Here is a 12,856-nt window from a genome sequence, read left to right on the forward strand (position 1 = left end):
ACAGGGAGAGGACTGGAGCCTAAAAATGATGTGGTTCCCTACTAACTCCCCCAGTAGTTCTCCTTCACCCAAACTATACAACACCAAAAATAAAAGCCTTCCCAGCCAAGACAAGACACACAGATCCATATAATTCTCTTTCATGGGCCTCTCCTGATGAGTTGCTGCCTGGGAATTACCAGCCTCTGGACCTCCAAACATATTGTGGGATCCAGCTCACTGATTCCAGAAATCTATGTCCATGAATATTGAAGCTATCAGAGAAACCAATCGTTAAAGTTGTTTGCCAGCTTATCTATAAACTATCATCTGAAACAAAGATTCCTATCTTTCCAGGAACCTTTCCAAGGATAAAGCAGACTATAAAAGCACATGCAATGTTCACACGTTAGTGCCAGGAGCTCCAAGATTCCATCGTAAGTAGATCAGGTCTGGGGTTTTTTCCTTCTACCTCATCAGATTTGTGGCTTCTCACAGCACAGGAGTGTGGAGAGGAATGGCAGCTCATGTTCTCTAATCCTCAGGCTAATTCTAAAGAAGCTCCTGTACAGCTGATTAGAAGGAAAAAAATCAACCTGGATTTAAGTTATGCTTCTGTATATTTATGGCCCCCAATATCTCATGGAGCAAGCAAACACAAAGCTGACTCACACAGAGTGTGTCTGGCACACAGCAGTCAGGGATACAGCAGGCACTCTGCTCACCTTGAGAAAATTCAGCACCAGGGGGCTGAGTGTTCTTGCTAAACGAGTGGGTTAGCAAATCCTAGCTGCTTCTTTTTCTACTGTTCCAGATGCTTGGAATTTGGATTCTTGCTCTGTTTCTGCTCAGCGCAGCAGAAGGTAAGCATATGGGGTTAGTGTTTGTAATGCCTTTCTATTCTGCTGTATTTTCCACCTATTTTCTAGGTGTTATTCTACACCCTGGTGGCTGAAAACTTATTTATTGAGGTAAATGTGGTTCACTTTTCCATACAGGAATGATGGGATGAGGGAGTGAGTGTCGTCTTTCTACTCCATTCTGGGATTTTGCCCTAAGAGTGAGCAAGAAAAGCTGATGTTTCCTGTCTCAGAACAAAGCTACTGCTCTACTAAACATAGGGAATTCTTTCTTCTACTCTTATTAATGATGGAAATGGGGAAAAAAAGCCAGGGCAAGGGGGGAGGCAATCTAATGAGGACATAGCTTTGTATTCAGCAGAAGACACTGGCTTGTGTGCTATAAGATTTCCCATGTGCAGTCAGCTGTTCAGCACAGTCTCAATTTATTGCTGATTATCTGCAATATTTTGGCTTGGCATTAGGAGAAACTCATCAGCTGTCTCTGCCTTGGGCAAAGCAACAGCTGGGGGAGGGTACCCAAGGATGCCACAAAGGAATCCTCTGAAGACTTTTTTGATGAGCAATAAGGTGGCTTCTCTCCTTGGGATAAACTGCAACTCCTCAAGATCTAGGAAAGGGCAACTGCTGGTGTTGGCTTTCTATAAACTGTGGGATTTTCTAGAATAAAATAAAGAACCCCCAAGCCATGCTACGAGTTCTGACTGCTCCATTTCTCTGCCTCTGCCCATTCACACTTCTTTTTATTTTTTTGTCTTCATGCTACAGGCAAAGAAGTTTGCTATGAAAGGCTTGGGTGCTTCACAGATGATGCACCATGGTCTGGGACTGTGGAAAGGCCAGTCTACAAATTACCCTGGAAACCAGAGAGTGTAGACACTCGCTTCCTCCTGTACACCAGAGAGAACATGGATGACTTTCAAGTAAGAACTGTTTTAGTTTGAACATTGGTACATCCCATGCAAAACTCATAATTAAAACACAGACTCCAGCTGTGTTCCTTAAAAATGGCCAAACTGCCACTATATTCCAAAGACCACCTCTTCCAGCTCCTTGGCAGGGTGCCCACTGAGAACTACTGGGAAACTGAGCATTATGGGGCAATTTTTTTTCCACAAATAAAATGAAAGCACACTGAAGTCTTGTTTGCTCTAAGATGGGTGTCAAAGCTTGGTTTGAATTCACATGAACCTTCATGTGAATTCTTGCAGATGAGTTTGACATTGCAAAACTTTTAAACACCTGCACAGATAAGCACAGTTCAGGTCTTTGCAGTTTTGAAAACTTATTTACAGAAAGCAGATTTAAAGGTTTATTAAGTTCTTAGCTATGCTAATTTATTTTTTTATTTACATTAATGTAGGAGCTGTCTGCTGTTGATAAGTCAACAATCAAGGCCTCAAATTTTAATGCAAGTAGGAAGACCAGATTTATTGTACATGGATTTGTAGACAATGGAGAAGAAAACTGGTTGTCAGACATGTGCAAGGTAGGTACCACAGGGACACCCTTAGTTTGCATTTATAAACACATTCATATGTTTGTTGTCTGTTTTCTCTATTTCTAACCAATTTTTCTCATGGTATTTGTAGTGATAAGAAAGCAAAAATTAGTTCACATTTTCAGATTGTTACCAAATTGAATAGGTAGCTTTGCACCTTGAGGAAATAATGAGGTAAAATGCATTCAGCTTTTCTCTTTAGTGAAGTGAGTGACAAAAGATTTGACTCAGTAGGTGCCCTTTTTCTTGGCAAAAAGAACATGAGCCCTGGGGTAAGATACTGGCTGGGATTGGGATGATTCCAGAAATGACTGCAGACTCACAGGTCCTGCATCCTATTTCTCCAGCCAAGAGAAGGTTTCTAGATGTGGAAGGGCTATCAGGAAGGTTTGGGCTGCCACATGAGTGCAGGAGGCTGAGCACCTGAGCTGGCCATTGCCAAAAGCAACAAAGACATAAAAATGTACATCCAAAGGGGACCTCAAGGGGAGCATTTCAAACAAAGCTTTCAAGCTAGGACTTGCTATGAGCACTGGATGTAGTAAAGCACTCTGCTTTATTGATTTTTGTGCTAATTCCACAAATTATTTCCTAACTCTGTGCCTATGCAAAGTGCAATTCCAGCTTGTGGCTTTCTCAAGTCCTCCAAACATGATTTAATTGCTGCTGGAGGTAATCAAAGCCCCTAGTCATGCAGCACAGAGCAAAATACCAGTTGATGGCACTTTGAGGATAAGGTTTTTTTAACCATTAACAGAAATACAATTTTTAAAAATAATGTGTTCCTATTTTACTTATGAGAACACTATGAGGAACAACGTGAAACTAAAATCAAGGTATTTCACATTTATTGCATCCCTATTGCCTGCTTCTTTTTGATGCTAGATGAAAAGAAAAATGATGGATGATTGTTGGATTTGTCAGTTAATAATTTGTTTCAAGTATCAAAAGCAGAATGATGCTTTTATAATTTTCTGTCTTACATTTTGCATTTTAAAATAGAGGTTTTTTTCCTGGAACTTCACAATCAATGAGATATCTCACAATATTTTTTTTCAGCTTGTCCCTTAAATCCATTTGATCAATTTTCCAGGATGTAGAGGCAGGAGATAAATCCTTGAATTCTTCATCTATTATGGCAGCCTGTGTTTTATCACAATACTCTAGTTTATATTTAGAAACAAATTGGTCTCAGTGAATCTTTTCAATAAAGAGCAGAGCAAAGGGGATTGTGAATACATCAATCCTCCTATGTGTATCTATTACTTGCTTTCCTATCTGCAGATTGATTTTACCACTTCTAGTATGGTCACAGACACTTTTATTGCCTTTTTAGTCCTTTGTCAGCTGTTGTCATGTACTGAAGCTGCTAAAACAAAATACTTTTAGCCAAACAATCCAGCTCAATGGAGAACAGTAAAGCTTCTGATTCTGTGGCAAAGTCTCTGCCTGCATATACATATTTCCGAATAAAGCCATAAATCCTAAATGAGCACCAACAGTTTATGCACCATCTTATAAAAACATATTCTCTTTCTTACAAATCTGCGTCAGAAAACCACTATTGACTTTAACTATCAAAAATATTCCAATTGAATTTGAGTTAAAGTAGTACTTTTAAATCACTGAAGTGAATGGGTGCATAAGTAGAGCTCTTATTTAGTGTTACATATCAAGTTTGTTTGAAAATAAAAATTGAACGTTTCATTATTGATATTGTTCTCCTTTCTGTAAAAAATACTGCTCTGGGTATTTGAAATTATTACTACATTACATATCACCCTCTTCCAGCATTGTGTGATCGCACAAACCCCTCTGAGCACACGTCCATGCTACAGCTTTGGTTTTCAAATCATTCTCACACAAGTTCACACAAGATTTAGTAGCTGAGCCACAATGACCAACATGAACTGATCCCATACTGTATTTACCACGGTTTTTACTTTTGTTTTACAAAACAGAGGATGCTTACTGTGGAAGACGTGAACTGCATCTGTGTGAACTGGCAGAGAGGTGCAATGTGTCAGTACACCCAGGCAGCCAACAACGTCCGCATCGTGGGCGCTGAAATCGCTTATTTTGTGGATGTCCTCAAGGTAAGAGTCTGCTGTTCCTAAAGCTGTACTTTAGTACTGATTTGAAAGAAATACAGCTCTGGAACTTCCACAAATATGGATGTAACCAGCAGAAAACATTGTCCTTTACTCCACAGTCAGATGTGCTGAAAACAAACAGCACAAAAAACAAACAGCACAATATTTTTAAAAAGAAGAGTATTATGTGATAGCAACAAGGCCTGCCAACTTAAGGAGAGGAAATTCTAAAGGAAATTCTCATAGTACAGCCAAAGAGTTATTCTGTAGATGTTAACAAACACAGTGTAAAACTAAATACGCAGAAATAATGTATTGGCAAACTTCTTTTTCATGGAGACAACCGATGAGCTCTCAAGAACACCAGAAAACCAGCTGGCAGCACTGGCTGGGGACAAGCAGGACCCACCAGCTGCCCCAGGAAAAGCTGCAGTGGACAGTGCCCAAACCCACAGGGGATGGCTCCTTTTGCAGCCTGCTTCACATGGCAAGTGAAGCTTGGTCTAAAACCTTCCCTTAATCTAACTGCTTTCAACACACATTTCCCATAAAAGAACTATAACTAAAACCAGAGAGTGTGCTGGGTCGAGCAGTGCTCTGACCCACCTCTCATTCTCCACATCTGCATTGCAGCTACTGAATTCCTGTCCAAAAAGGCTAAAGGGATTTCTCATCTCATGGTCTCCTCCAGGTTTGCGTATAACCAAAAGTATAACTCCAGCCAGGAGTAACTAAATGTTCCTGGCTGGCCTATTCTTCTTCAGACAATCATTCTGTGAAACTTACTGGGCCCTCTGGAAGGATACAGAGCCCCTCAGGACTCTTGACAGAGCTGTCTGGAGTTATAACAGTCTCCAAACCAGGGCAGCAGCTGAATAAGGTGGTTTGGAAAAATCTCTGTGCTGAATAGAAGTAACTGGCAAAGAGACACTGAAATCCTAGAGAAGATTCTGAGCCAGCAGGCAAATTAAAGTAGTTTCCCAGCCCTTTTCAAATCTCCCCTGTTGCTGTTTGCTGATGCAAAGGGGCATGGCAATGTGTGTGTTTTGCTGTTTTGTCAGGAGGAATACGGGTACTCCCCAGCTGATGTTCACATCATCGGTCACAGCCTGGGAGCGCACGCTGCTGGCGAGGCTGGCCGGAGGCAGCCGGGCATCGGCAGAATTACAGGTCAGTGCCTGCAGCCACCTTCCTCCCACCAGAGACACCTCACAAAACCCTGCTACCCACTCTGAATCATCCCATCTCTGGGCTGCAGCACAGTCAGGGGCAATTGGAATATTATGCTCCTTTCACGCTGTACCCCAAGGAGCAGGGCTGTGCTAAGTGGGCAAAAGAGTGTGACAATTATTTTCTTTGCATATGTTACAGAAAAGGATTTTTTTTTTTTTTTTTAAATTCAGTACTTCCAGAGGTTAAAGCTGTGGGTTTGGTCCCCTTATTCATCATGTAGACAACACCAAGGGCAATGTGCATTAAGCGGAGCGGCCTTTCATGGATAAAAGACAATTTTGAACATTATTAATAAAACCCTTTTCAATTGTTTTCCTCGGGGATTTCAGGCTTGGTGAAACTTGGACTAATAGTCTACAAAGTTCAGTTTAAAAGCAAACCCAAAATAAGCTGCCTAGGGACAAGAAGAGATGCAAGTATAAGGCAGCTAAAGCTGTGCAATTTGCAAGACTTTACAAGCACCTGAAATTGCTACAGCAATTTGGGAAGCTAATTGATTCCATTTTCTGCTAAGTTCAAAAGCAAAGCTCATTGCTTCAAAACTAGATGTTTTTCCCAAAATCTGACTGGAGCCCAATGTAGGCAGGCAGGTTTCAACATTTCAACACCTCCAAGCAGGGGGTGCTATCAGCACAAATTCCTCTGAGTACTCTCAAGCAAGGGACTCCAGAAACCACCCAGGTGGATCAGCTCTTTGGGATGCATACACAGTAACCTCAGTTTGAGCAGTGTTATTAAAGAGAAGTTCAATTAAAAGAAAAAAAAAGTTAATTCCAACTGTTGGCATTCAGTATTGTTGTAAGTACGTAAAGCAGTGAAATTTAATAGGCTTTCCACAGGTGACTTCCTGGGAGAAAAACCACTTGGAAGTTGAGAGCAAACATCCTCATTTTATTAATGCCTATATTACTTAGATATAAGAACCATATGCAACTATATTTGTGACATTCATTACATACCATCAATATATAAAATGATTCTACACCTACATTTCTTTATTTATACTTAATACTACTCTTTTTGTCTCAGGACTGGACCCTGCACAACCTTATTTTCAAGGCACTCCAATTGAAGTCAGACTGGATAAATCTGATGCAGAATTTGTTGATGTTATCCATACAGACTCAGCTCCCACAATTCCCAACTTAGGTGAGTATGCAACTCTACTCTACTGATAATTTATTATTTACTGCACTGAATTATTTATGCCCCGTGGCACTTCAGTGTCCTGATTGTTCACTGAGGCTTTTGTGCTGGGGCAGAACAGAACAAATTCCCCACTTCAGTCACTAACAGCTCCTGGCCTAAAACACCATGCACAGGTAAACATGAAGCCAGCAGCCACAGGTATGAGACAACGTTAATTTAAAACGTGCTTACCCCTGTTTCAAATGCTGCAGGTTTTGGCATGCGGCCAGCTATAGGACATCTTGACTTTTATCCAAACGGAGGAGAGGAGATGCCCGGCTGTGACAAGAACCCTATTTCACAGATTGTAGATCTCGATGGCATCTGGGAAGGTAAGGTGTTGTTTGCATGACAAATTCAGGGGAACCCCTCAAAGTGTAGCCACTTATCTTGCCTGAATTCAGGTGTTTTACATTAGCTTTTGGTGTATCCACCAGCTGCAGACTGCAGCCAAGCTGTTAAAATGCTCAAAATACGCCACTTTTCCAGAGCTTATTAAAAAATAAACAAGACAAAGGGTTTGCCTCTGGAAAATGTGTTTCCTCTAAAGGATCTAATATCAGAAACTAAAGTTGCTGGAGCTGTGCCAGACATTTTGCAGGGTCTTTTAAGAACACATTGCATTTTGTGTCAGCTGTCCCAGCAGCAGCACTGGTGGAATTGGGCAAAGATGTTCACAGCTACTCCTGGGAGAGTGTCTCCGGCTGAAATTCTTCGGAGATAGAGCAATTAATTCGATTCCTTGTGAAGTTACAGATTACAATCAGAGTTGCAATGAAGTGATCTCACTGTGCCTATTTTTAGGCAGCTAAAAAAAGATGGGCATATAGTTGCTCAAATACTCTGTTCTTTGTTGTTTAACGTGGTTCTAACGAAATATCTAAGTATCAGAGGGTTCCTATGTATATTTCTAAAATTAAATTGCACATAAGATTAAAAAAATAAATTAACAACCTCGAAGGTTTCTGCTGTGGAGATTTTTCAGTACATTATCTGAGCTCTTTCTTACACTACTGCAAACAACTGAAACTCTGGGAATCCATTATCTGATTTGTGATCGCTAGCCTTTTACTCCAGGTTTTATTCAATGCAGCTGGAGGCATTACTTTTTCATTCTCGCCCCCCCCCCCTTTTTTTTATAGAGTAAACTTGTTATCATAATGGGGAATTAAAGCACAAAGAAATAACTGTGTAGTATATGGTCTTCTTTTTAACCTGAAGTCAGGAAAATACAGGCAACACAAAGGAAAATAATATATTCATTATTTTAATTTTAAGAGTCTCCCTTTCTTAAGTACCTCCCAAATAATAATAATTTTGTTTTGAAGCCCTCAGCTGGAGCAAATCAGCACTGCCCTAGGAAGTTCACTGTTAAATACTTTTCATTTGGTTTTCTTTTGTTATGGTAATGAAACCGTTGCCTACAAAAGACCCGCTGCAGGCAGCTCTGGTTTCTATTGTTAAACTCGGTCAGATTGCTTGAATAAGTGTTTTTTGAGGGGCAGGGGCTGGGCTGAGCTGCACAGTCGGTTCCACAAAGCATTTCAAGTTTGCATTTTATACCTGTTGAGCCAGTAACATTCCTTAGGGATTCATTCCTTGGGGTGAGCGCATGAGAAGCAAGAAAGGTTCCACCCTCACGTTTGATGCTCCAAGAACTGAGATGAGGCTTTTGAGGAGGAACGAGGTATCCCAGTGACATGGGTTTCTTTCCTTGAGTGGGAAGAGAAAAGGAGAACCAACCTGGGGGCATCTTTTCACAGGAACTCGGGACTTCATAGCTTGCAATCACCTGAGGAGTTACAAGTACTACTCGGACAGTATCATCTACCCCGACGGATTTTTAGGCTATCCTTGTCCTTCATATAATCTTTTTAAAGACGTAAGTATTTCTCAGAGCTTCGGGATGGACCCTGCTGAAAGCATTATTAAAAATAAATCCTTTGACTATTTTTTTTTTCTTTTTCTTGTCTGGCTGGATAATGTTTGTAATAGATATATTTATTTTCACTAGGGAACCTGTTTCCCATGCCCAGAAGACGGATGCCCAACTATGGGTCACTATGCAGACAGATTCAAGGACAAGGTTAAAACTGAGTTCACTAAACTTTACCTGAATACTAGAGAGGCCAAGGATTTTCCTCGTGAGTTTTGAATGCTTCCATTGCTACCTACTCCTCATAAAAATTTTATTTTCCTGTTTGACAGTTAACTTTAGCAGATGAACAGATCTCATCACAGTGCAAAGTCTCTTCTGTTCTTCATGCTTTTTCTTCTTTTGCCCCATCACTAATGCCAGTTTGGGGCCCTACAGGACAAGAAAGTTGCTAACAAACTCTGGAGTCTAATGAAGGTTACTGAGATGTTTGGAGACCTGCAAGGTTCAAGGAAAAGGGAGGAGAGACAATGCACAGAAGTTGCAGAAAGGAAATTTCTTATTAAATAATATTAAAGTTATATCACAATGGAAGTGGTTAAATGCAGGAAGAGGGGTCCAGGGAAGCTGGGAAATCTCCATCATTGGAGATACCAAAAACTCCATTTGACAAAGGCCAAGAACAAGCTGATCACAGTTGTTGGATGGACAAGATGAGCTCCTGTACAACCTCAGTTATCCTAAATGCCAGCACTCACAACACACTGCTTAGTTTGCTCTTGGAAGCACAAATCAGAACCTCCTTGAGCTCCTTTGGGCAACTGCAGTCTAAAAGGAAGTTCCCACCAACAAAAATGATTTTCCTGGAGCTTCAGAATTCCTTCATGCTGCTTAGATTCTGTATCGGTATTTATCCCTAACACCCCTTTATTTCCAGCTTCACTCTGTATGAAAACCTTAATGGTCAAAATGCTGAGATCTGTATAGTATTTACTACAATATGGACTAGTTTTCTCTTTTTTTATCTCCCAGAAAGTAACACAAATATCTTCTGTTTCTCATGTTGATCTCATTAGGACATAACAGATTTGACTCACTGGTGTTTTGTATTTTCTGTTTTCAACTATACTGTACAGACACACAAGCAAAAAAAAAAAAAACAAAACTAGAATTTGATATTTTAGGGACTGTTTCTCCCTGGGTACAGTCTAAGTAATTCTATTTCTTCTGTGTAGTTTGGAGGTACAAAGTTTCCGTGACCCTCTCTGGAAAGAGCAAAGTAAAAGGATATGTAAATGTTGCCCTCTATGGCACTGATGGGAACACAAAGCAGCACCAGATCACCGAGTAAGTTAAAAATTCAATAGAAAAGAAACTTTTCTTCTAGAACCCTTAATTTGTATTTGTAATTAATAATTCTGTTTTAATTGATCTTGTGAAGAGAGAAACAAAAAGGCAGCATTTCAGGCCCACCTGCCTTTGCTGCCTCTGAAAAAGTGATTTGGGGTGAATTACATCAGAAATCTGGCTATAATATTGCTGCCATATAATGGGATAAGTGTTGTCTCTCTGCTGGATTTCTACCCTCTTGCCACCACAGCAGAGCCTTTGACAAGACTGGTAATTAACTGTAAATGTTGCCATGCCTCACATCCATAAAATGCTGTTTTTCACAGGGGTACCCTCAAACCAGACAACACTTACACAGCCTACATTGATGCAGAAGTTAATGTAGGAGAAGTTACCAAGGTCAAATTCCTTTGGAACAACAACTGGATAAACCCAACTCTTCCTAAACTGGGAGCTGCAACTATCACAGTAGAAGTTGGGCAAAATAGAAGAGAGTAAGTACATCCATTGTGAAAATCTTGAAAGTTACTGGAGAAGGTAGGTGACAAAATTATAAGTGGAGTGGAAGCCTTTCCACAAGAAAAGTTATTTAAGGCATTAAAAGGAAAAGATTCTCAAGGAAACCTTTTCTTTCCTTCCTTTCAAGACACTGTTCATCCATAGTTCTATTCACTGCTACTTCAACCCTTTGCCTTAAATAACCTCAAAGAAAAACTGAAAATCTCTCCAGGCTTTAGAAGAGCAAACTTTTTGTATAACCCTTTGGGTGAGAAAAATTAATGCTGACTTGGATTGTCAGCATCATTCTTGCTAAACTCCTTCTGTCCACAAAAACAGATTATTTGTGGGTCTGATTCACTGTCAGCTGGAACCAGCCAAGTATTCTGTTGGTATTGATGACCCCTAAGGTCATGACTGACTAGAGAGGATGGTGATAATAAATCCACCTTTCCAATGAGGAACACTAACACTTGGAGCCTGCACTGAAAAGCTACTACCTATAAAGCTGAGGGGAAAAGGCTAAAATTGATTTCTCTACACTTTGTAAAGCACAGCTTGGATTTTCAGATTATAGAAGCATGCTTTACTGATCCAGTTTTACTAATTTTCCTGGACTTTAAACATGAATTTCCTTATTTTCTTGATCAGTTATTTTACTTTATCCACATCATGAGTTGGCATCTAGAACAGGAGGTACAGTTTAAATTTTATTTATTCTATATTCAAATGAGCAGTTAAAATTCCATCACTTAAAAGACAACATGAGAGGTAGAAACAGTTTCAAGCAAAGTGAAATTATTACAGCCAAGCGAAATTATTACAGCCAAGCAACACTCGAACTCACCTTAAGCAGAGGTATTGAGTCTGGTTGTAATTTCCAGTCACCAAAGCACCTTGCTGACAAAGTGTAACCCTGTAGATAGGAACTCACCCTTCTACTGACTTACGGCCTTTGCACAAATAGTTGTGATCATCTCTATGGAGATGGTAGCACAAAATTTGGGGAAAGACCCCAAAACTGTAACATTAAAGTAAGGTGGGGAATGAAACAGAATGGAGTCTATCAATGCATTCCCCAGCAGTTATAGTTCAAATTTAGAAGCTCAAGGTTTGTCCGTTTGTCTGAAATGACAGATCAGGTTGTGTTACCATCAGTGTAAATCCACCTGTACAATTTCAGCAGCTGCTGACAGCTCAAGGTGCTCTCATTTCCTTTATCCTCAGGTACCGTTTCTGTGGCTCTGAGACCGTGAGGGAGGATGTCCTGCAGACTCTGACTGCTTGCTAACAGCATGTTCAGATCCCCAAATCCTGCTACCAATAAAAGCTACTCATGCAGAAAACACTGGGATTTGCAGCTGTGATACTGATGGTGTGTGTTGTTTGGGGTGGGGTTCTGCTGCTTTGGGAGGCAGAGGTTAAGTCTGTGGATACCTCTCTACAGACAGAATTTTTAGAGTGGCTTTAGGAGTGAATGTGCCAAGACCTGTTGGAGAATTCCCCTGCTTTCAGCCTGTTTCAAAAAAAAAAAAAATTCAAGCAAGAGGAAAGGGGGCAGGTAACAGAAACAAATTCATTTCTGTCCCCATGTAATCCTGCCTCGTGTCCCTCAGCATTCTGCTGGACAAGGGGGCTGTGTCTCCTCTGCTGCCAGAGGAATCTCATCCTCACTGATAAAACCTCACAGAACTGCTGGGGATCTGCTGCTCCTCACATCTGCTGCTCCTGGGGACCTTCTCCCAGTTTCTCCTGACCTCTCCTGGGTCTCTCTGGGCAAGCTTTCCTCACCCAGAACGCCCTGTCCTGGAGGACATCAACCCCCCAGCAAGGCTTTAGATTCTGTGTCATGGTGGAGGTGGAAACCAATTTATTTTGTGTTGCAGCACTACTTTTCTAGTCTAGAAAAAAAAAAAAAAAGAAGCAGGTTTCAGGGTTTTTGGTTGTTGTTTGTTTGTTTTTTTAATTGAGTGCATTCTGCCAGCCCTCACAGGGTGATGGGAAGGAGATAGGGGATGTGAATAATAGACAAAGAAACATCAGCACTGAAGATTATCAACCTATAGGCATGCTCTGGGCTGAAGTAAGTTCTTTATGTAAAAGCCAAAGTGCTCCTTGCTTTAACACAACTGAAGAGAAAGAATATCCTCCAGCAATTTCAGTTTTAGTCAGAGACATGCAGGCTTGCTTTTATGCTTAAAAACCTAAATTGCACTTCTGCTTCTTGCCCTGATTAAAAGGTACTATTTGACTTACATTAGATGTATGGAAGGAGTTC

At 40.6% G+C, this 12,856-nt stretch overlaps 1 protein-coding gene across 1 annotated transcript; it reads left to right on the forward strand.

The window, feature by feature from the left end:
* Positions 1 to 793: 793 nt before the first annotated feature.
* LOC136559384 (pancreatic triacylglycerol lipase-like) lies at positions 794 to 11,916 on the forward strand. The gene is made up of 12 exons (XM_066554560.1): positions 794 to 842; positions 1,608 to 1,762; positions 2,203 to 2,328; positions 4,302 to 4,436; positions 5,495 to 5,603; positions 6,696 to 6,815; positions 7,067 to 7,186; positions 8,618 to 8,736; positions 8,869 to 8,998; positions 9,966 to 10,077; positions 10,407 to 10,574; positions 11,806 to 11,916. The coding sequence occupies exons 1-12, from the start codon at positions 794 to 796 to the stop codon at positions 11,867 to 11,869; spliced, it is 1,407 nt and encodes a 468-aa protein (XP_066410657.1). The 3' UTR covers positions 11,870 to 11,916.
* Positions 11,917 to 12,856: the final 940 nt, after the last annotated feature.

Source organism: Molothrus aeneus, chromosome 8 (assembly GCF_037042795.1).
Source record: "Molothrus aeneus isolate 106 chromosome 8, BPBGC_Maene_1.0, whole genome shotgun sequence".
Lineage (NCBI taxonomy): Eukaryota > Metazoa > Chordata > Aves > Passeriformes > Icteridae > Molothrus > Molothrus aeneus.